The 24,790-nt window shown below is 40.3% G+C and overlaps 1 protein-coding gene across 7 annotated transcripts in view; it reads left to right on the forward strand.

Moving 5' to 3' along the window:
* LOC122557037 (utrophin-like) overlaps nucleotides 1–24,790 on the forward strand; it is a 688,507-nt gene that overhangs the window by 262,718 nt on the left and 400,999 nt on the right. For all 7 annotated transcript variants that reach the window (XM_043704260.1, XM_043704256.1, XM_043704261.1 and 4 more), the window contains 3 exons: nucleotides 379–534; nucleotides 15,603–15,773; nucleotides 17,087–17,266. In XM_043704260.1, coding sequence (XP_043560195.1) covers nucleotides 379–534; nucleotides 15,603–15,773; nucleotides 17,087–17,266 — 507 coding nt within the window. The remainder of the gene's footprint in view (nucleotides 1–378; nucleotides 535–15,602; nucleotides 15,774–17,086; nucleotides 17,267–24,790) is intronic.

Below are 24,790 nucleotides of genomic sequence, written 5' to 3' on the forward strand. Positions count from 1 at the left end.
TATTTTTCTGAATACTACACTTTAGACTTAGTTTATAAAACATTGAACATTCACCTGTTTTTCATAATCGATACACAATGATTCCAATTTAGAAAATGCCACAGCACCTTCATGAATATTTTAATTGCAATTCAACATCTTATTTACAATTATCCTGGGTACATTTTGCAAATTGTGATCTGAAAGTAAATGGAATTGTCGCAATCACTGAATTAAGGATGAACTTTATTATACTCTTCAATTGGAACATTACTTCCCTCCCATCATCTACTCAACCCCCGCACAGTTAAACGCATCTCGATTACATGCATAATTTAGTTTTGTTGTTGGTATCTTCTGTTGCCACGTTGGCTAATCAAAAGATTTTCTCTTATTTAGAAACTGTATAAAACACTGAGCGAAGTGAAGCTTGAGGTGGAGACTGTAATAAAGACTGGGCGACAAATTGTTCAGAAACAGCAGACTGACAACCCCAAATTAATGGATGAGCAATTAACAGCTCTGAAACTCTTGTACAATGAAATGGGAGCACAGGTAAGTGGAGCAAATAGTGCAAACAGATATTGGGATGATTTAGTAACAACTGGTAACAATGATGGAAGATAGTCAGATGTTATGTCATTTAAAAATAGGGATGCTTAATTTGACAGTTAGTTTACTTCAGTACAGCCCAGATATCTGCTTTCAATTTACTTTTTATTGTCGTAGAAATAAAGAGAATACTGTAACATCAACATAAAATAAAGTATTTATCAAATATGGTTACAAGTTTTGAACTCCTTGAGGTAAAACAGGAAGTTTTTTTATTACTAGCATAGATGCTATTGAAAAGTGCTGTGGGAACCTAAAACTAGCAACTCATTCCTATGCTGAACATGTCTTAACTGAAATCTTCATTTTGTATGTTGACTGTCTGAATACAACACCCCGAGACTCCAGACTGCCGCGAATAGTGCTCTGCATGACAAAAAGCAATTCTTTCAATCTCTTTAAATATGTTCAATATGATCGAAATGTCCAAGACTATGATCACCATTTTCTTCTTTCTTTGGTTCTTAGTCCAACGTTGGAATGGCCTTCAACTGGATATTTCTGTTGAGGTCATTTTGAGGGACGGTGGGACGGTTGTTTTACATCTGAATAAAGACATGTAAGCCAGGTTTCCCGCTATGATTGCTGTCCACAGTTGAAACATGTGTCTGTCTGAACTTTGGTAGGATTGAAGCTGGATGACCATGTTTGTGTTGACAAATAATCTGTCAGCATGAACTGTCTTGCTGACTCGTGGAAGGTACTCAGGCGTACTTGATGTCAGCTAGACATTTAGTTGAATAATATCACAGCTAGGGACAGAGGAAGCAGTAAGAGAATAAATCAGTTTCTCCTTCTGAATACTGATTTGAGAGATAATCAGTGTCTGTAATACACACGTGATAAATTTTCCTGGGCAATGTAGAATTGCATCTTGTAAGAGCATTTGTCTCAGATCTTGCAGAGGGGAAAATTGCTTTGGGAGCTGACTAATTCCAGTTGAATTAAAATTAACATTTCTTTGCTGCATGATTATTTTGGGCATGTTCAAATATGCTGCGAAGTGGTTTTGGAAAAATTGTCTATGGACACTGAGTAAAGGCTTGCAAGTACAATGATATTTGTGACATGTCTCATTGTTTTCGTACATCACAGGAAATTCCTATGTTTGATAGGGACGCAGTTCTGTCTTAAGTGGTTCCTGATATAGAATAGTAGTTTGAGATGGAGCAGAGTTAGGGAGTTATAGGGGATGGTCAGAGTTGTCAGCTGTTTGGTTAGTAAAGGGGTACATTAGCTAAGATCTTTACTTCTAATCTGAGTTGAATGGACACATATAAGGACTGGATCATGTTCGTTGCTGGATGACCAGTTGATTCTGTATAGGTTCAAATGTATAGAATGGCCAATGGTTGAGATAGCATCAGGCAGCATTAAAATTGACAAAGTTGCCATTTTGTAAGTGTGCTAAGATAAGAGATGTTGTGGACCTTCAGAGTAAAGGCAGGTGAGATGGGCTTAATTTGTGGAACCATGGTGGATAAAATATTACGTCAATACTAGCACACTGCAGTATTTCCATTATGGTGATAGAGTGATTGAGGCCAAGCAGAGCATGAGGAAGAGGAGATCTGATAAAAGCAAAATATTGTGGATGTTGGAGATCTGAAATAAAAACAAGTGCTTGTGAAATTCTGGTCGTCTGGCAGCGTCTGTAGAGATAGAAATCGATAATGTTTTTTATCTAGTAGGAATGTAGAAGCATAGAAACAGGAAGAAACCATTTAACCCCTAGAGCCTGTTCTCCTATTCAATGAGATCACGGCTGCTCTGTCACTGAACATATTGCCATCTATGTCCCGTATCTCTTAATGCAGTTGCTTGGCAAAAATGTATCAATCTCCATTTTAAAATTAATAATTGATTTTGCATCAATTGTCATTTGCAGAAAAGGATTCCTAACTATCCTGTGCAATATTTCCCAACTTCACTCTTAAAAGGTCTGGCTCTAACTTATAGCCTAGATTTTTCAATCAGCAGAAATAGTTTTCCTGTATCTACCCTATTTGTTCTCCTAATGCGTTGTCAAGTTTAATAAGATTTCTCTTGAATGCTTTAAATTCTAGGAAATGTAATCTTAGTTTGTATAATCCTGGTTATTTAACCCTTGATATCATTTGTTGCACTCTCTCCAAGACCAATATCTCCCTCCTAACGTGTAGTGCTCAGAGCTAATCTCAGTTGTCTAGTGTGGCCTAAATATAGCTTTGTATAGCCGAAGCATGGATTTTATGATATTCTATTTTTCTTGATATATGGGCCAGTATTTATCATAAATTATTAGCACAGATGGAGGTAAATCTGTAGGAAGGGGACTGCCAAAGTATTAAGGGCTTGGTTGGGGATAAATTCAAGTGTATTTAGGAAAACCTTGTCAACCATTATGTAGATGGCCTACGAGTGAAGGGGCAAAACTTGCCCCCTCTTGGGGAATAAGGCAGGACAAGTCATTGAGGTGTTAGTGGGGGAGCACTTTGGGACCAGTGATCATAATTTTATTAGTTTTAAAGTAGTTATGGAAAAGTGAGGTGCTCAGGTTAAAGTTCTAAATTGGGGCTTGGCCAATTTTGATGGTATTAGACAGGGACTTTAACAAGTTGATTGTGGGAGGCTGTTCGCAGATAAAGGGACATAGAACATAGAACAGTACAGCACAGAACAGGCCCTTTGGCCCACGATGTTGTGCTGAAGTTTAATCCTAATGTAAAATAGAATACCTTAACCCAAGCACTCCTCAACTCACTGCTATCCATGTGCATGTCTAGCAGTCCCTTAAATGTCCCTAGTGACTCTGCTTCCACCATCACCGCTGGCAACGCATTCACAACTCTGCGTAAAGAACCTACCTCTGATGTCTCCTCTATACCTTTCTCCTAATATCTTAAAACCATGACCCCTCGTACCAGTCAATCCTGCGGGAAAAGTCACTGGCTATTGACTCTATCTATTCCTCTCATTATCTTGTATACCTCGATCAGGTCACCTCTCTTACTCCTTCTGTCCAGAGAGAAAAGTCCTAGCTTATTCAACCTTTCTTCATAAGGCAAGCCCTCCAGTCCAGGTAGCATCCTGGTAAGCCTTCTTTGCACCCTCTCCAAAGTCTCTGTATATTTTCTGTAGTAGGCTGACCAGAACTGGACACAATATTCCAAGTGTGGTCTCACCAGGGACTTGTAGAGCTGTAGCAAAACCTCGCGGCTCTTAAACTCGGTCCCCCCTGCTAATGAAAGCCAACACACCATATGCTTTCTTAACAACCGTATCCATTTGGGTGGCAACTTTGAGGGATCTATGTACTTGCACACCCAGATCCCTCTGTTCCTCCACACTGACAAGTGAGATATATTCAAAAGTGAAATGTTGAGCGTTCAGGGACAACGTATTCCTGTTACTGTGAAGGGCGAGGCTGGCATGTGTAGGGAACACTGATGACTAGAGATATTGAGGTCTTTGGTCAAGAAAAGGAGGCATATGTCAGGTATAGGTAGCTGGGATCAAATGAATCCCTTGAGGAGTATAGAGAGTACAGAAGTAAACTTAACAGGGAAATCAGGAGGGCAAAAGGGAACATGAGATGACTTTGGTAGATAAGGTTAAGGAGAATCCAAAGAAATTCTGCAAGTATATTAAGGGCAAAAGAGTAACTAGGAAGAGAATAGGGCCCTTTAAAGATAAATGAGGCTGTATATGTGTGGAACCACAGGAGATGATTGAGATCCTAAACAAATGTTTTGCATCACTATTTACTGAGCAGAAAGACATGGAAGCTGGGGAACTCGGGGAAAAGAAATAGTGATATCTTGAAAAGAGTCCACATTACAGAAAAGGAGGTGCGCGAGGTCTTAAAACACATGAAGATAGATAAATCCCCAGCACCTGAACTGCGGAAATTACCACCTCCACATTAATCCTCAACACTGGTGCCCTGCAAAGCTGCCTATTCAGCCCCTTACCAAAGTCCTTATACACTCATGACTGCATGGCCAAATTCAGTTCTAATTCCATTTATAAACTTGCTGGTGACATCACTGTAGTGGTGGATCTGAAGTACCACAGACAGGGTACAGGAAAGAGCTTAGTGGCACAGTGCAATTAACAATCTCCCTCAATGTCAGCAAAACTAAGGGGCTGGTTATCGAACTGAGGAAACAGAGTGAAGCATATACCTCTGCTGGTATAGTGGACAGTGAAGAAGGTTGTTTAAGAGTACAATGTGATCTTGATCAGCTGGCCCAGTGGGCTGAGGAATGGCGGGATGGAGCTTAATTTCGAAAAATGTGAGGTGTTTTATCTTGGTAAGACAAACCAGGATAAGACGTATAGTTAACAGTAGAGCCCTGGGGAGTGTTGGCGATCAGAGGGGCCTCGGGATGTAGGCTCATAGTTCCTTGGTCGGCATGGATAAGTTGGGCTGAAGGATCTATTTCCATGCTGTATTACTCTATGAGCATTATAAATATATATTGGAAGGTGACCAAGGCTGGGAGCTGAATGTTGAAAAGTATTTGACCCATTGAAAGACAGGAAAACGGAAGGACATGGTTGGGTGGCTCTGTTGTTAAGGATGCTGTTGCTTCAGTACTGAGAGACGATCAAAACTTCAGAGATCCAAAATATTTGGCTATAAATAAGAAATAGTAAAGGTTAAAAAGACAGTTCTGGAAGTATGATTTTATGAAAGGGAAATTGTATTAACTCAGAGTTTTTTGACAAAGTACCATTTGTGTTGGATAGAGAGGAACTGACTGGTAGATGTGTTGATATGTAGAAATTCAAAAGGCATTTGATAAGGTGGCATATCAAAAAGGTGGTTGAAAAAGATAAGAGGGCATGGTGTAAGTGGTAACATTTTAGCACCGATAAAGGATTTGAGAGTGACCAGGAAACTGGAGAGGGATAAATGAATCATTTTCAGATTGATATACTGTAAATTGTGGAGTGCCACAGGAATCCACGCTGTTATGGACCAGGCCAGACCCCCTCAAAAATGAAGAAAGTAGCCCAGACCCTAACTTTTCTAGTTGTTTTAAGCAGATGTTAAGGTGAATATTCCAGGAGTGATGCAGCTGGTCAAACCACTTGGCTTCAAGTAAAATAGAATCTGCTTACACACCACCAAATTAAACACAAACAAAGGAAAACAGAATTTAGAATAACAACGATTTGAAAACCTGACTGACATGATCTAACTTAACAAAGAGGTGTTCCGATATCCTGCAACATCCTCTTGGCACATAGGTAAATTCAAACACAGGTTCTTCCTGGAGAGATGTCAGAGAGTCATCCAGAAAACCTCTTGAATCAGGAAACCTTTCTCCCCAGCAGCTTTCTTTGACCAGCAAAACAAAAACCTGAGCTGGGAGAACTGGTCACTCCCCTTTCATTGTACAGCCTGCTTTTGAAAAAAAACTAAAGGCCACCTCAGATTATAAACTTGGGCTGTTAGCCATTATTAAAATAGCCAGTTCAGACATGTCAGCACCTGTCTTTATGACCCCTCTCGAAAATAACTTTGGTTGTATGATGATGCTGCCCTTTTAACAATGTCAATGGATTTGGATGAGCAAACTGACAGTATGATAGCTACATTTCCTGATGGTACCAAAATTAATAGGAAAATATGTTATCAGCAGGTAGAGAATCTGCAAAACAATATAGACAGGTTAAGTGGGTGGCAAAAATTTGGTAGATGAGGTATAATTTGGGTAAATGTGTACTTGTCCATTTTACCAGAAATGGTGGCAAAGCAGTATACTGTTTCACTGGCGAGAGAATGCAGAATATGGTGATTCAGAAGGATCGGGCTGTCCTGGTGTATAAATCACATATAGTTAGTTTGCAGGTATGACAAGTGATTAAGATGACAAATTGAATGTTGCCATTTATTACAAAGGGAATGGAATATAAAAGTAGGAAGTTTGAAATACTGTGTATAATTTTGGCCTCCATATTTGAAAAAGATATAACCGCTTTAGAAGTAGTTCAGGTAAGTTTACTCATCTCTTTCATTGTATGAAGAGCTTAGCCAATGAATCGTGGTTGAACAGGCTAGGCCTGTATCCAGTGGAGTTAGAAGAATCAGAGATGATTTTATTCAAATGTAAGGCCTTGAGGTGACTGTATAGGGTGGATGCTTAGAGGATGTTTCATTTTTGGGGGAGACTAAAACTAGGGAACATAGTTTAGATTAGATTCTCTACAGTGCGGAAACAGGCCCTTCGGCCCAACCAGTCCACACCGACCCTCCGAAGAGTGACCCAGTCAGACCCATTTCCCTTTGACTAATGCACCTAGCACGATTGGCAATTTAGCATGGTCAATTCACCTAACCTGCACATCTTTGGTTAAGAATAAAAGATTTTATAAAAGATGAGGGTTTTTTCTTCTCTCAAGGTCATTAGAGGATGGAATTCTCTTGTCAGCAGGTTGCGGAGGCCAGGTCTTGAAATGTATTCAAGGTAGAATGAAATTGATTTTTGATAGATGAAGGAGTTAAGGATAATGGAGTGCATGCAGTAAAGTGGAGCTGAGACACAACTAGATCAGTCACGATGTTATTGAATGATGAAGCAGGCTGGAAGGGACTACTCCTGTGTTCTTGTGTTCCATTTCATTCACCTTATTGATTATGTTCGGTACCTGTTTGTGATATTTAATGATCTATCTTGGCCGCCTCCTGAGGTCACCAGCTTCACAAATGCCAGTTGTCCCATGACATCAAGAAACAGCTGAAGGCACTAGATACTGGAAACGCTGTCGGCCCTGTTGAGATTCTGGCAATTGTAGTTTTGTGCTTCTAAACTAACTGCACCCCTAGCCAAGCTATTCCAGTATAGCTACAGTGTACTATCGACAAGATGCACTATATTAACTCACCAAGGCCCTTTTGCTAGCATCTTCATATTCCTTAATGCTATTGTTCTCCAGAAACCTATTAATTACTATCTTGAACAAGCTTAATGACTCAGCTTCCACAGCCTGTGAGTTGGAGAATTTCTTAAAATTCACTTGTGCGATGTGGGTTTAGCTGCCTGGCCTGAATTTATTGGCTATCCCTAGTTGAGAAGTGGTGGTGAGCTGCCTTCTTGAATTGCTACAGTCCATCTGCTGTGGGTTGACCCACAATGCCATTAAGGAGGGAATTCCAGGATTTTGACCCAGCGACAGTGAAGGGATGCCAGTATATTTCCAAGTTAGAATGGTGAGTGGCTTGGAGGGAAACTTGAAGGCAGTGGTGTTCCCATGTATCTGCTACCCTTGTCCTTCTATATGTAAGTGGTCGTGAGTTTGGACGGTGCTGTCTGAGGATCTCTGTGAATTCAATCTATACGCATTTTGAAGTCACCTGTCCTTATTGTTGTTATTATATCATCCACAGTACATGCATCTCTAATTTCATGATATCTAGTATGCCCAATATTAAACCTACAGTTTGGATCTCTGCAAATAGCTCCCTCCATTTTGATCCTATTTGATGCTTGTCATTACTTGTTATCTTTTTTTTGTACTATTCTTATACTTCCTTTTATTATAGTCATAGATGTATAGCACGGAAACTGGCCTTTTGGTTCAGTTTGCCTATGCCAACTGGATATCCTGAATTTTGCTCCTGTTAAATCTGAGGTCCCTCTTAGGTTCAATACCTCCTTGCTATTCTGAATGTAATCCTGAGACTACTCTTTAGAGATCCAGCTTTTCAATCTGCTTCCTAGTGAAATAACCCCACTGAAGCTGTTATCCTTATTTACACAGGCTGTCCTTTACTTACCCATAGAGAGTCCTTAACACTGATCCAGCTCTCTCAGAGCAGCTGTCAGAGTGAGCAGAACCTCTGACAGTCCAGTTTTTGTTTCATTTTTCACAGCCCAGTTTATATCTGTCAGCCAGGGCTCCCTGATTGATCAGATTAACAGCCCCAAGCAGAGGCTTTTTTAAGCTCCTCCTGGGACGTTTTAGCATGAGTCAGGTTCCTCCAAGTCTGCCTCTGAAATGAACAGCGTATAACTAACGGCATCTCGCTTTTTTGCCCAGAGTGTCTCAGAAGAAATTTGTTTTCCTCTTCAAGCAGTAAAGGCGTCAAGGTAATGACATCGGCCATGTCCATTTCAGCTTACGAGGTATGGTCAATGCTTGACGGAGGGGGAGAACCCACTGTGTCCGGAACTGTTGAAAAGGCATTTGAAGAGCTGGGTGCATTTTGCTTCTGCACTGTTTGTGAGTTTGCAGCTTTCAAATGGTGTGTTTGCTTTGTTCAGGACCATTGCACCCACACAAACTTTATACTTTGCTGCACCTGACCCCCGTAGACCATGCCTGTTCCCCATGCATGGCCATTCCCATGGCTCCTGAACAAAGCTTCGCCCCTGAGGTAAACTATCCCTCTCACTTAGCAAGAGCATTGTGTCCAGCATTGGCATTCCTGAGGCCATTTCACCCTTCCCACTCCCCAGGTTCAGGAAGATTAGATTTAACCTGATGCGGAGTATTCTCCCTAATAACAAATCTGTTGGAGCTAACCCTGTAGTTGCATGAAGTCCTATAATTAAATAGGAACTGTGACAGTTTGGTGTCGAGTGAAGCTGTAGACTTTTTCTTTAAGCCTGTCATCAAAGTTTGGACTCTTTCTTCTGTCAGATCATTGGATGATTCTTTCGCTTTCCAGCATTAACGTCTGCCTCGACTTTTGCCTGTCATGCAAATGGCACTGGATGGGCCTTGCAGAATCCTGGAATTGCTTCCTGGTCAACGTACAAGCTGGCCTTGACTCCTTTGATTGTCCTTAGATTTTCTTAAAGATTTCTGGGCATTTAATTAGGACTTTACTCAGGCATGCATTATCTATTTGGAGAATATTGAGCCAATCTAGGTGAATCATTCTCAACTAATTGAGCAGAACACTAGCCCGGTGATTAGCACTGCTGCCTCACAGACTCAGGGACCCGAGTTTGATTCCACCCTTGGGCAATAGTGTGGAGATCACACATTCTCTCATGTCTGTGTGGGTTTCCACTGGTGCCCTGGGTTTCCTCTCTCAGTCCAAAGATGTGCAGAAAAGGTGGATTGGCTATGATAAATTGCGCATTGTGTCCAGGGATATGCAGGCTAGGTGGATTAGCCATGGGAAATGCTAAGATAAGGGGATGGATCTGGTTGGGCTGCTTTTCAGAGGGTTGATGTGGACTCGGACTGAATGGCCTGCTTCCACACTGCAGGGATTCTATAATTCTAATTTCACTCCATTTATTTTGGGGCAAGAATATTTTACTGCAGTCAGTAGCATCTGAACCAGCTGCATGTCATAAGAGACCTGAACCGTAGTTGTACCCTTAATCAGTATAGGTTTTCAGTCTGGCCAAGGTCTTGCGCCAACTTAAGGGTTGGAGTCCAGAGTGAATTTTTTAAAAACTAGTTCTACATGTGACGATGCTGCTTCTTTAATAAGGTTATGTTGTCCTTGGTTTTTTTCTTGAAAACACAGGTTCCGAAAAGTCTGAATTTGGATGGGTTTTTGGGCCAATTTAATAGTAGCTAACAGATACTGCCTCAGGCTGAAAGCTTTCAAGTTTTAAAAATACACATCTACAATGATAGGGGAGTGGCCAGTTCTCCCAGCTCAGCTTTGTTCTGGTTTGGTTGTTGTAAGCAGTAGTGTAAAGAAAGGCTGCTGGTCCCATAGAAGCAGGTCTCGGCTGGTTCTCTCTCTCTGTCTGACTTCTGTTCTGTAAGAACTTGTGTGTAAATTTACCTTTTGTGCCAAGAATTGGTTGTGGGGATTGTTGCAAGTATCTCGGAACAGCATCATTAAGTTGGGATAGTCTGTTGGGTTTTTGGATAGGATAGGTTATTCAGTATTCTTTTTTTTGTTGTTTGTTTTTTATTCGGTAATCTTGTAAATCAATTCTGTTTTGTTTAAAACCAAGTGGTTTGACCAGCTGATTCTCTCCTGGAATTCTACTTTACACCTGCTTTATACAATGAGCAAAATTAAGGTCTGAGCTACCTTCTTGAAATGTTGAGGGGTCTGGGTCTGGTCCAGAATATTCGATTACTGAAACGGCTTTGCCACCATAGACCTCCTCTAGAATTGGGTGACCATTTGACCAGATGCTTATTTTGATTGGTTATAATTTAGATATTGCTAAGCAACTTAACTGTTCCAAACCAGATTAAGATGGATTTTCCAGGGTATGCCCTCTTCTGGATGCTGGCCTTTGAGTTCTCTTACTGGAGACTCTTTTGCTGTCTCAAGTCTGCATACTTGCAGCAACTACAATTTCTTGTCAGCTCAGATTGTTAAGAAAATTTTAACCGTTTGGCTGAAGCTTGGCTTTTTGTGGTTTTGTGTTGACCTAGAGTCCCTCTATTCAGGATATGTCCTGAGTGAAGCAATGTAATCCACTCAAGTAGATTTCCTCAAGCTCAGCTGAACTGGTAAGAGTGTCCACTTCATTGGACAACCCTGCTATTCAGATGTTCTACTTCCCACATTTTCTAATAATAAACCCAGTTGTAGTATCTGTTTGAAATCCAGTTGGTCTTCAGCTTGAAGGTGCTTTTGCATGGTTATGTCATTAATCCCATGTTTCAAACAGTTTTTCAGCATCTCATTAAACCAAAGTCAACACCTCTGCCAGTCGTCTTAACCTTGTCAAAAATCATGATATGGATTGCTCCGGTTCTCAAATTGCTGAGTAAAGCCATTGTGTCTCAGAATTAGAGGGAGCCTTGGGTTGTAATGTTCCTGAACTAAATATTGAAAGGTTTGAGTACCTAGTCCCTCAGGGAAAGCTAGGCTCCTAATAACTGAAAAAGCTGTGGGTCCACAAGTTGTCAGGAGAGTTATTCGTTGCTTTTCAACTGCCCTAATGTCATTGACCAGGAAATAAATAACACATTATTTCCACATACTGGGCCCAGTTTTCAACAGCAGGATCAAATGAGTCAAGCTTCCAAAATAACAGCATGATGCCAGAAATGCTTACCTCAACTCAAAGGCAACTGAGCGAGCAAATGTCTTCAGGAGCATGCATTTCTCTCATTGCCTTTAAAATAACACCACAGAGGCCAGTATCCCCTCACCAAGTCACCTTTTATTTATACTTTGATATTGATCCAGCTTCCTCAGAGCCAACTCTGAGTGAGAAGGGTGTCTGACAGTCATTTTTTTTAATAATTCACAGTTTACAAAACAATTAACATTGTTCACAGGTCGGCGCAACATCGAGGGCCGAAGGGCCTGTTCTGCGCTGTTTTGTTCTAGTTCTATGTTAACAGCTGTATACAGAGAAATAGTGAAAGTCTTTTTATCTGCCAGTCAGGGCTTTCTGATTAGACCAGATTAACAACCCCAATCAGAGAACTCCTAATCAATGAGGTCCACTTGGCTGACCTTGTTACAATCACTACAACTAGCTGACTGAAATCTTGTTGCATTCTCTCCCTTCCTACCCAATCACCTTCCCCCTGTTGTAAGGTCAGAAGTGTGGAAATTTACTAATTATTGCAAAATGTTCAGCATCATTCAGGACTCAGATACTGAAGCAGTCCATGCCCATACATAACAAGACCCTAGTAACATTCAGGCTTTGGCTGATAAACGGCAAGTAACATTCATGCCACACAGGTGAAATGAAATGAGCATTTCCAACACAAGATAACCTGCCTTTCACCCTTGACATTCTATCCCGTGGCCGTTGTTGGATCGCTTGTTTCACCATTGATCAGAATCTGAACTGGATCAGTCCATATAAATGCTGTAGCTACCTGAGCAGGTCAGAGACTGGAAATTTTGCAGTGAGTTAACCATCATCTCTCTCCCCAAAGACCATTTGCAAGGCACAAGTCAGGAGTGTGATGGACTATTCCCCACTTGTCTTTGAGTGTAGTTCCAACAATGCTCAAGAAGCTTGACACCATCCAGGACAAGGCAACCCACTTGATTGGCACCACAACTATCTTCAGTATTCAGACTGTTCACCACTGAAGCACAGTTTCTGTAATGTGTACCATCTGTGAGGCTCCTTTGACGACATCTTCTAAACCCATAACTTCTACCACCTAGAGGGACAAGGGAAGCAGATATTTGCAAGTTCTCCTCTAGTTCATGTGCCATTCTGACTTGAACCATATTGCTACCATTCTTTAATTGTTGCTGGGTCAAAATTTTGGAACTCTGTTTCAAAAGCGCGATGTATGTACTTGCACTCCAAAGACTGCAGCGGTTAATCGCTCACCCCAATTTTCTCCCTGGCAATTAGGGATAGACAATGAATACTGGCCTAATTAACAATGACCACATCCCATGAATAAATATAAAATCAACCTAGATTTCATTTTTTTTTTTGCCTTCACTAATTCTAGCTTTTTTTTTATCATGTAGAACGTACTATGTTCCATTCTTTTTACGTCCAAAACAGACAGCTTTACATTTAGCTGCATGAAAATTATTGACTATTTTTGCCCATTTGCTTAAATCAATATATTTGTCACTTGTGTTTTTATCTATAGTGTTTACAATACAGCCCCTCATTGTATCATTGTCAACTATGGATATGTGGCTTTCTATCTCGCGATTATGGATGTTAACAAATCAGTAGATAGTTGAGGCCCTGACTCGGTTATTTGTGGTACACCACGAGTCACTTGTGCAGTGGAGTATCTATGCAGTTTTCTTACTCTGTCTTGGACTACTGAACCAATGTACCACACAGGCTAACAGTTTGCATGTAGCAAGTGATTGAGAAGGTAAATAGAATTTTGACCTTTTAAAGCTAGAAGATTGGAGTTCAAAAATAGGGAAGTGCTGTTACAACCTGTACAGGGTGCTGGGGAGGCCAAACCAGGAGTACTGTGTATTGTTTTGTCCCAATATTTAAGAAAGGATATACTGGCATTGGAGGCAGTTCAACAAGATTCATTTATTCATTACACTTTTTAGAAGAATGAGAGATGATCTTTTTGAAACATACATGATTCTGAGAATGTTTGACAGGCTAAACGTTGAGAAGATCTTTCCACTAAGGGGGGAATTTTCTAATTGGCGGACATAAATACAGAATAAGGGACAACAGGTTGTTCTGCTTTAACACGTGTTTTGTCAGTGCAAACTGGCTATAATGCAATTGATAAATTGTGGACGTTTGGATAAGTTAAACTTTCCACTGAACGGGTATAGCGATTTTCTATTAGCGATCTTCTACTGTGCAATTTTCTACAGTGCGAAGTTGCAGAGGAACACAACTGTCAAGTTATAGCAGAACAACCTGTACTCAGTTAAAACTGAGATGTGAACAAATTTCTTCTTTCTGAGGCTAGTGAATGTCTAAAATTCTTCATGTTAGAGAATTATGGAGGCTACCATACTAATTATATTTAGAAAGGAGATAGTTCGAGTTTTGAAATATTAGGGAGTTAAGGCTATGAGGAGCTGGAACTAAAGAGGAGTTGAGACCTGGGATAGATCAGCCATGATTTTGTTGAATGGTGAGGAAGACTTGAGGGACTGTCCAGCCTACCCCTGCTGTCATTTCTTGGGTTAAAATAATTTATTTTCAATTCCATGAGCTTCAACAGTTTGTTTTGACAGACTGTAGCGAATACCTCTGCAAAACTATATAAACAACATTGGTTGACATTCAAATAAAAGCGAAGTACTGAGGATGCTGTAAATACAGAGCATGATCGAAAAACTCAGCAGGTCTGGCAGCATTTGTGGCAAGAGAAACAGGCTTAATGTTTTAAATATGATATGACTTTTTTTTAGTACCCCGATTGGTTGACATTTTCTCATCTAGTTTAGTTAACTCTCCAAAAAAAGTGGTAAAGTTCGTCTATTTCAAATCCATGTGGGTGCTCTGACCAGTGGAAAATTTTCAAAGTGATATTGAATATTAAAAAGGGGTGGTGCCAGCGGACTGTTCACAGCCTTGATATAATATTTGACCTCAAGCTGACCTTCCAATCTCATATCTGTAGCATCACTACGACTGTTCTTAGCTATCATCTGACATCAGCTTTGCCTCAGCTCATTTACTGCTGGAAATGTTATTCATATTCTGTTATCCCTATTTTACTATTGCAGTGCACCTGACCAACTCCTTAAAAAAAAATCTCATCTACTTGTGTCTGAACTTGTGCTAGATTTCCTTCTCTGTTCCATTTGACCTACATTAGTTTGCAGTAAAGCAATTTCTCAGCTTAAAAATTCTAATCCTAGTTTTCATATTCCTCCGTGACATTGCCCTTCAGTTACCCTGTAATGTCCATCAATTCAACAACCTCTCACATTCTAATTTTGGCCTTTTGAGCAAACAATGACACAGGTGATGTCATTGTTTACAGCTCACTGATGGATGGTTGCTTAACACATTTAGCTGTTGTGGTTGTTTACTCATTTCAATTGTAGAAAAGATTTGAAAAGATGCATATATAGTTACTTAAGTTGCTGTCATCATCTTATGTTCTGAATTGTGGCCTCTTTGACTCCCTCACATTGCTGTCGATGATGGAGCTGCACTTCCTGACTCTCACTACTCATGTCCAGAGCCCTTGCTCACTATCTGGATTCAGGAGGGGAAGTGAGAAGTTGGAGGCTCAGCAAGAGAAAGATCGATGAGAGGGCAACTGGAAGAGTTGGGAGAGGTTGCAAGTCAGAGCATTAGCATCAAGAGGGAATATGTTCAATATCTCAAATTTCTTTGCTTTCTAGTTGTTGATTTCAGTTTTAAATGGCTTTTTTCTAGCCATCTTTTATCATTTTAAACCCCAATTAGTTTAAACAACAATGATTTGATCTCCGATTTGATAGGACACAGGGCCTTGCTCAGATGAATGATCGAAACAACTGTGAGAAGTGTGAATAACATCAAAAGAATTTCCAAGGGTGGTTCAAGTTCAGTGGTACAGCCTCCTGAATGAGATTTTTAGGTCTCACAACAATGAGACCCTAACTGCATCTCACCAAGGCCTCTTTCCTCGGATAATTCCATCTTTCATGTTTTGTTCTTCTCTAGGTCACTGAAGGTAAGCAGGATTTGGAAAAGGCCTTGCATCTATCTCGCAAGTGGAAGAAAGAGGCCAAGTCATTTTCAGAATGGTTGGCAGCTAAAGAAGATGAAGTGATTCAAAGATCATCTTCCAGTGAAATGCCTGCTAACTTAGATTCAGAGATCAAGTGGACCAGAGTGAGTATTTTTGTTTCTTTAAAAATAAGGATTAAAAAGGGTTTTGCATTTTGTCCTCATGTTGGCACTTGGCTGTCATGAAATGGAGTGTCTCAGGCATAAATTGTAATTTAAAGTATCCTTGATTTACACACTACATTTCTCAGTGAAAATTCAAAAACACTTTATCATTCTTTATACATATTGACCATGAACAAATAGAATGAAAGAACAGAAAAAAGAATGGATGTTCCTTCTTATTCTTAATGCTCTTATCTCCTCTTGGTATGTATTGTTCTTGGCAAAGGTTGGGTGTTCAATCCAAACAAATTGTGTGCCTACTTACTGGGAACAGAATAAGAATGGGCAGCTTTGAGATACGTTACAAAGTATTTAGATCACAAAAGTAGACCATTTGCCTTACATATCTGTGCTGGTGTTAATTCAGCATACAATGGTCGCGAAATGTTTCATTTCAGGGAGGTTTTCAGTGGTGCATTGCCCACGAAAGTAGTCCATGAGGAAAAGGACGAGGCCTTTCGGCTTCTCCAACCATGAGTGAAGATCACTTGAAGTAATAGCTATGAAATGGTATTTGTTTAAAAGATGAAGAAAGTTATTTTTAAAAGTTGCACCCTGCTTCAGTCTTCACCAAAAGTGACCCTAAAACTTTTCTCAAGCATATTTATCCTTGAATGAAGGTACACAATATCATCTACCTTCCCACTTGTGATGTTTCTACTTGGCATGTGTTACTGCGACCAATTATAAGATAGCAGATAATGCAACAAACTAGGGCTGTCGTTCACATCAATAGGAGATTGGTGTAAATGTAAATGAAGTATGAAATACTCTCAATGATGTGTCCGAAGGAAGAGTCACACAGGCAGACCTCAGTTATCAGGTCTTACCTTGTCATGTTTAATTCAAATCTTTATCATAAAATCATACCAGAGTACTTTTTTTATTTGTTCCTGTAATGTGACTGTTGCTAGCAAGGCCATCCACTACTGCCTTCAGAAGGTGGTGATGAGCTACAGCATCCCATATAATGAAGATACACCAACACTGCTGTTAGAAGTGCAGCTTCGGGTTGATAACCCAGTACCGGTCAAGAAAGTATGTGACTTGGAAGAGAACTTGTAGATAGTGATGTTCCTATGTACCTGCTATACTTTTAGATGGGGTAGTGGTTATGGGTTTGGGAGGCTGCCTATAAGGTTTTGAATAGCTATTAGCCTTAATCCAATTCTGACTTCTCTGATTAAAACAATTGGCTGTTTATTTAATTGCTGTGAAGTGTATTTATTAAAAACATACAATTTTTTTTAAAGCAAATTCTGAAAGAATTGGAGGTGAAGAAAACTGAACTGGGTAATATCACTGAGAATAGTGCTGCACTGCAGAGTCTGATAGAAGGCAGCAGTCATGTTTTGGAGGATAAAATGTGCACACTGAATGCTGCTTGGAACAAGGTCCACACTCTGACACAGGGGTGGGGTGACAAACTGCTGGTAAGTAATATCACAGTGTGTGTTTCATACGTAATTCACGACAGTCTTGTTAGATAGCTGATAAATAATGTCATGGCAAGTGGTTGATAACTCACATCAACTATGTTTGACTGATAGTGGAATACTTGGGTGATGATTTACATGAGATCATTGCAATTGCTGGAGGCCATAAATCTACCTGTAGGAATAAGACCTTTAGAGGCTCTTCTTAGATTCCGAGTCAGATAAGTATATGATTCAATTTGACTAATACCTATTACTACTGCAAACTTTTTTTTCTATAATTACTCAACTGCTTCTGAACATTTTATAACAAAAGAAAATGTTCAGATTCCAGCAACATTTGTGGTACTTAGAGCTGTTCATCTCCTGACTGTTCACAGAAAACCTCTTTAATATTAGTTCCACAGAGTGACGGAACCGAATTTGTGTCAGTTAAACGTTTTGAAAAGCTTTACTTTCATGATTCCCATTCTTTGAGAATTGAATTTCAAACTGTAAGATAAGTGAAATTCTGAAATTCAGAAGTTGCTTGATCACCCAAGATATTTACACATGATTTAAACATCAATGGTCATTCCAGGTGTACTTCTAATTTCAGAATTAGGAAGGTAAGAGCCGTAAAATGGCAGGTCGACCTGTTTCAGAAATATTGATTTAGCCCATCGAGCTGATCATCTTCTCAGTACTACTTTCCACACTATCTTCACCCCTTAAGTTCATTAGTCTCGATAAACCTATTAATTTCTGTTTCAATGTGCCCAACAACTGAGCTTCCACAACTCTTGTTGCAGAGAATTCAGTCTTTATAAATTGAAGCCACCTATTATGATATTACCAATGACAATTATCATGGGGGATTTTAATCTACATGTCAATTGGTCGAACCAGCTTAGTCAGGGTAGCCTTAAGGAGGAGATCATTGAGTGTAACTGTGATAGTTTTCTTGAACAAAATGTAATGGAACAGATGAGGGAGCAAGCTATCCTAGATCTGGTTCTGTGTAATGAGGCAGGAATAATTAGTGACCTCATACTTAGGGATCCCCTTGGAGGGAGAGATCACAATATGGTTGAATTTCAAATACAAATGGGGAGTGTGAAGATAAAATCCAATACCAGGGTCCTATGCTTGCACAAGGGGGACTACAATGGAATGAAGGAGGACCAGGCGAAAGTAGACTGGAAGCAAAGATTTTTTGGTGGGACAGTTGATGAGCAGTGGAGGACTTTCAAACCAATTTTGCAAAGCACTCATCAAAAATATATTCCAGTGAAAAGGAAGGACTGTAAAAAAAATGGGTAACCTGCCATGGGTGTCAAAGGAAATAATAAGGGAGGCTATCAAATTGAATGAGAAGGCATACAAAGTGGCCAAAAACTAGAAGATTGGGAAAAGTGAGTTTTGAGAAGATTTGTAACTTAGGTTGAGGTTCTCAATTTAAGTTTGCTCGCTGAGCTGGAAGGTTCGTTTCCAGATGTTTTGTCACCATATTAGGTAACATCTTCAGTGAGCGTTCGAATGAAGCACTGGTGATGTAGTCCGCTTTCTGTTTGTGTGTTTGGATTTCCTTGGGTTAGTGATGTCAATCCTGTGGTGACATCATTTCCTATGGTGATATCATTTCCTGTTCTTTTTCTCAGGGGGTGGTAAATGGGATCCAAGTCAATGTGTTTGTTGATAGAGTTTCGGTGGGAATGCCATGCTTCTAGGAATTCTCGTGCATGTCTCTGTTTGGCTTGTCCTTGGATGGATATGTTGTCCCGGTCGAAGTGGTGTCCTTCCTCATCTGTGTGTAAGGATACTAGTGAGAGTGGGTCATATCGATTTGTGGCTAGTTGATGTTCATGTATCCTGGTGGCTAGTTTTCTGCCTGTTTGTCCAATGTAGAGTTTGTTACAGTTCTTGCAAGGTATCTTGTAGATGACATTAGTTTTGCTTGTTGTCTGTTGCACAAAATAACTTCACTGACAACACAGAAGCATGGATAAAAAACCTATCTGACCGACCCTTAACAGACACTGAAAAAGCCATCTTAGTAAGAGGATTAAATTACAACTTCCAGAATGTGGAAAAGAAAGATTTCTTAGAAGCATTAGAAGCAACAATGAAAGACAACCAACTTACAGAAGAAACCCAGCAAACCACCAGAAAGGTAATCGTACCAACATTAAGCAGGAAAAAGGAACAAAATACATTCAATACAAAAGAAAGGAAAGCACAGAAAGACTAAAACGAAATTGTTAGCCTACCAGCAGAAAAAGCACGCTTGACAGTCATCTTAAATCAAAGAGACTACATTGAGAAAGCAAATGCACTATTTGCAAATACCAAAACTTACCAACAAATAGCGATAGACCCGACCCCATACCTAGAGAACCAAATCACAGCCCTACTCAAAAGACTTCAGAAATCTGGAGAAATAAATAAGACTGACTTCCAAAAAATGAAACCAGATGGATCCAACACACCACGGATCTGTGGATTACCCAAAATTCACAAGCCAGGAGCCCTCCTCAAACCCAAAGTCTTGCTACCTGGAACATCAACTTACAGATTGGCCAAGGAGCTACACCAAAGACTAAAACATTTAGTAGGAGATTCACGCCACTCCAACCACTCCGTCCAGGAATTCCTGAAGACCATCAAAGACACCAAGATAGAAGAGGATGAAATAATGGTCTCCTTTGACATAACATCCTTATTCACATCAATCAACGTCAACCTGGACAAGAAAACACTGACTACATTATTAGAAGAACCAAAGATACATACACCAAACACCACCAACTTCATCAGCAAGGACAGTATTGTCAAGCTAGTGGACCTACGCTTACCACCCACTTCACCTTCAACAACAAAACCTACAGACAAACCAATGGAACACCCATGGGAACTCTGATACCAAGGTTCTTCGAGGCAGTAATGCAGAGACTTGAACAAATAGCTCTGCCAACTATCCAACCCAAACTTTGGGTCCGCTGCGTGGATGTGTCCTTTGTCATCACTAAACAAAACAAATTAGAGGAAACCTTCAAGACCATCAATAATACCCTTACTGGCATAAAATTCAAACAACAACAAACTGCCATTCCTAGATGTCACAATGTAGCTAATAGCCAATAGGGAACTTCAAACCAGCGCCTACAGGAAAACAACATATACGGACCAAATATTGAACTACAGAAGCAATTATCCCAACATCCACCAACGAAGCTGCATTAGAACATTATTCAATGAGCCAACACACACTGCAGCACAGAGGAAGTACACTGAGCAGAGGAAAATCACCTATACAGTGTATTCAAAAAGAACGGGTACCCAATGAACACAGTCCGCCGATTTCTGAGGAACAAACCCAAACAAGTAGACAAAACACGTCCAGAAACTCTAGCCACTCTCCCGTACAGCAAAGACATCTCGGAAATGACTGCCAGACTACTCAGACCGCTTGGCATCATGATAGCCCACAACCCCACCAACACATTAAAATAGCAGCGAATGAACTTGAAAGACCCTACACAGACAATAAGCAAAAATAATGTCATCTACAAAATACCGTGCAAGAACTGTAACAAACACTACATTGGACGATCAGGCAGAAAAATGGCCACCTGGATACATGAACATCAACTAGCCTCAAAAAGACATGACCCACTCTACTATACAGATGAGGAAGGGCACCATTTCGACTGGGACAACATATCCGTCCTAGGACAAGCCAAACAGAGACATACACGAGAATTCCTAGAAGCATGGCATTCCAACCTGAAACTCTGTCAACAAACACGTTGACTTCGATCCCATTTACCACCCCCTGAGAAAAATAACAAGAAATAACATCACCATAGGTAATGATGTCACAGCAGGAAATGACATCACCAACCCAAGGAAAGCCAAACATTTAAATAGAAATTGGGCTACACTACCCTTGCTTCATTCGGAGGCTCATTGAAGATGTTACCTAATATGGTGATGAAACGTCTGGAAATGAACCTTTCAGCTCAGTGAGCAAACCTACATCCAAATTGGGAAAACATTAAAGATTAACAGAAAACCACAATAAGTGCTATAAGGACAAGTAAGATAGAACATTAAAAAAACTAGCACAGGATATAAAGACAGATAACAAAGGTTTTTGTAAATATATAAAATGAAAAAGATCGGCTAAAGTGAATGTTGATCCTTTAGAGGATGAGAAAAGGCATTTAGTTTTTAGATTAGATTAGATTACTTACAGTGTGGAAACAGGCCCTTCGGCCCAACAAGTCCACACTGCCCCGCCGAAGCGCAACCCACCCATACCCCTACATTTACCCCTTACCTAACACTACGGACAATTTAGCATGGCCAATTCACCTGACCTGCACATTTTTGGATTGTGAGAGGAAACCGGAGCACCCGGAGGAAACCCACGCAGGCACGGGGAGAACGTGCAAACTCCACACAGTCAGTCGCCCGAGGCGGGAATTGAACCCGGGTCTCTGGCGCTGTGAGGCAGCAGTGCTAACCACTGTGCCACCCTGCCACCCATGACAAAAGATGTGTAGTTATAGTTCAGTGAGCTTAACCTCTGGGGAAGATGCTTGAGTCTATTAACAAAGAAGAAATAGCAAGGCATCTCAATAGAAATTGTCCCATTGGGCAGACGCAGCATGGGTTCATGAAGGGCAGGTCATGCTTAACAAATCTTTTGGAATTCTATGAAGACACTATGAACAAGGTGGCCAAAGGGGCCCCAGTGGATGTGATGTACCTAGATTTCCAATAGGCCTTTGACAAGAGGCTGCTGCATATGTTAAAGATGCATGGCATTAATGGTAAAGTATTAGCATGGATTGAAGATTGGTTGACTAACAGGCAGTAAAGAGTGGGGATAAATGAGTGCTCTTCTGTTGGCAATCAGTGACTAGTGGTGTGTCTCAGGAATCGGTGTTGAGGCCACAATTATTCACAATTTATACAGATGATTTGGAGTTGGGGACCACGTGTAGTGTGTCAGAGTTTGCAGATGACACTTAAGAATAGTGGCAGAGCAAAATGTGCAGAGGACAGGGAAACTTTGCGGGGGAACGTAGATACATTGAGTGAGTGGGCAAACGTCTGGCAGATAGAATACAGTGTTAATAAATGTAAAGTCATCCATTTTGGTAGGAGTAACAGTTAAAAAGATTATTATTTGAATGGGAAAAAGTTACAGCAGACTGCTGTTCACAGGAACCTGGGTGTCCTTGTGCAAGAATCACAGAAGATTGGTCTGCAGGTGCAACAGGTAATTATGAAGGCAAATGGGATTTTATCCTTACATTGTGAAAGGGATTGAGTTTAAAAGCAGGGAGGTTATTTTGCAGCTATACATGATGCTGGTGAGGCCACACCTGGGGTACCGTATGCAGTTTTGTTCTCCTTACTTGAGAAAAGATGTACTGGCACTGGAGGGGGTGCAGAGGACTTTCACTAGGTTGATTCTGGAGTTGAGGGGCTTAGATTATCAGGAGAGACTGAGTAGAGTGGGATTATATTCATTGGAATTTTGAAGAATGAGGGGTGATCTTTTTTAGAAAATTATGAAGGGAATAGATAAGATAGAAGTAGAGAGGATGTTTCCACTGACAGGTGAAACGAGGACAAGAAGGCATAGCCTCAAGATTAAAGGGAGTAGATTTAGTACTGAATTGAGAAGGAAATTCTTCACACGAAGGTTGTAAATCTTTGGAATTCCTTGTCGCGGGAAGTTGTTGCTGCTACTTCTGTAAACATTTTTAAAGCTAAAATAGATTTTTTTTGAACAGTAAAGGAATTAAGGGATACTGTGAGAGGACGGGTAATTAGAGCTGAGTCTACGAAAAGATCAGCCATGATCATATTGAATGGTGGAGCAGGCTTGAAGGGCCACATAGCCTAGTTCTGCTCCTAGTTCTTATGTCCTTATGTTATATGCATCTCTAATTTCAGCATTTATGGCATGCCCAACATCAGCACTACAGTTTGGTGCTGTATAAACAATGCTCTTCATAAATAATGTTTGCGCTCCTTGCTTTTTTTTTCAGCTCAACCCACATTGACTTTACATCTTGACCCTTCAATCTAAGATCCTGTCTTGGTAATGTACTGATCTTGTCCCTGATGAGGATTGATGCTCCACCTTTTTTTCCTTTTTGTCTCTTCCTCCTAAATTCAGCACATCTTCAGATATTCCGTTCCTAATCTTGGTCACCTTGTAGCCATGTTTCCGTAATGGAGAATAAATCATACCCATTTGCTTCGATTTTTGTATTCAAATCACTGACCTTATATTAGAATGCTCTGCATTTTCAAATAGAGTGCCTTTAATTCAGCCTTTATTTGTGTTATTCTCCATTATGATTCTATTTGGTGCATGCCATTCCTTTGTGTCTTATTTTTTGTAATACTCCTATACTTTTATTAATTTTGCTTCTGTTGAATCTGAGGTCCCTCTTGGGTTCAGTACCTCCTTTCCAATATGAGACTAATCATGAGACTATACTTTAGACATGTTGCTTTTCAATCTCCTTCCGAGCTTACTGAAAACTACTTTTATTCCCCCCTCCCCCGATCGTAAGGTCAGAAGTAGGGACGTTTACTAATGATTGCATAATATTTGGCACCATTCAGAACTCCTCAAATACTGAAGCAGACTGTGTCCTTATGCAACAAGGCCTGAACAACATTCAGAGTTTGGCTGATAAATAGCGAGTAACATTCGTGCAACACAAGTGCCATGCAATGACCATTTCCAACAAGAGACAATTTGACCACCTACCTTGACATTCTATGCCATTGCCATTGTGGGATCACTTGCTCCACCATTGATCAGAATCTGAACTGGGTCAGCCATACAAATAATCTGGTTACCTGAGCAGGTCGGAGACTGGAAATTCTGCAGTGAGTAAATCATCATCTCTCTCCCCAAAGACCATTTGCAAGGCACAAGTCAGGAGTGTGATGGAATACTCCTCACTTGTCTGGATGAGTGCAGCTCAAGAAGCTTGACACCATCCAGGACAAAGCTATCCACTTGATTGACAACAAAACCACTACCTTCAGCAGCATTCAGACTCTTCACCAACAAAGCATAGTCTCTGTAATGTGTACCATCTATGAGATAGTCTAAATTTGACTTGGAAGTATATTACCGTTCTTTAATTGTTGCAGCGTCAAACTTTTGGACCACCCTTCCACTTAGCATCAGGGGTGTTCCTACACCAATCAGTCTGCAATGTTTATGGAAATCAGTTCACCAGCACCTTTTGTGGAGAATTCAGGATGGGTTTTAAATGCTGGCCTTCCTGTGATGCCCACATCTATGAGCAAATAAAAGTTATAGAAAAGTGGGACATGACACTATGAACTTCAGAATTTCTTTGATAATTTTTTTTAGCATAATGGTCAGATGTTATAGAAAATTCTCCGTTGTATCTCAAAGCTTTCAGATCTTTGGAAAACTAGCCTCTCTAGATTATATCTATGCATATTTAATTCAAAAATGGTAATCTTTCATGC

Source organism: Chiloscyllium plagiosum, chromosome 15 (assembly GCF_004010195.1).
Source record: "Chiloscyllium plagiosum isolate BGI_BamShark_2017 chromosome 15, ASM401019v2, whole genome shotgun sequence".
Classification (NCBI taxonomy): domain Eukaryota; kingdom Metazoa; phylum Chordata; class Chondrichthyes; order Orectolobiformes; family Hemiscylliidae; genus Chiloscyllium; species Chiloscyllium plagiosum.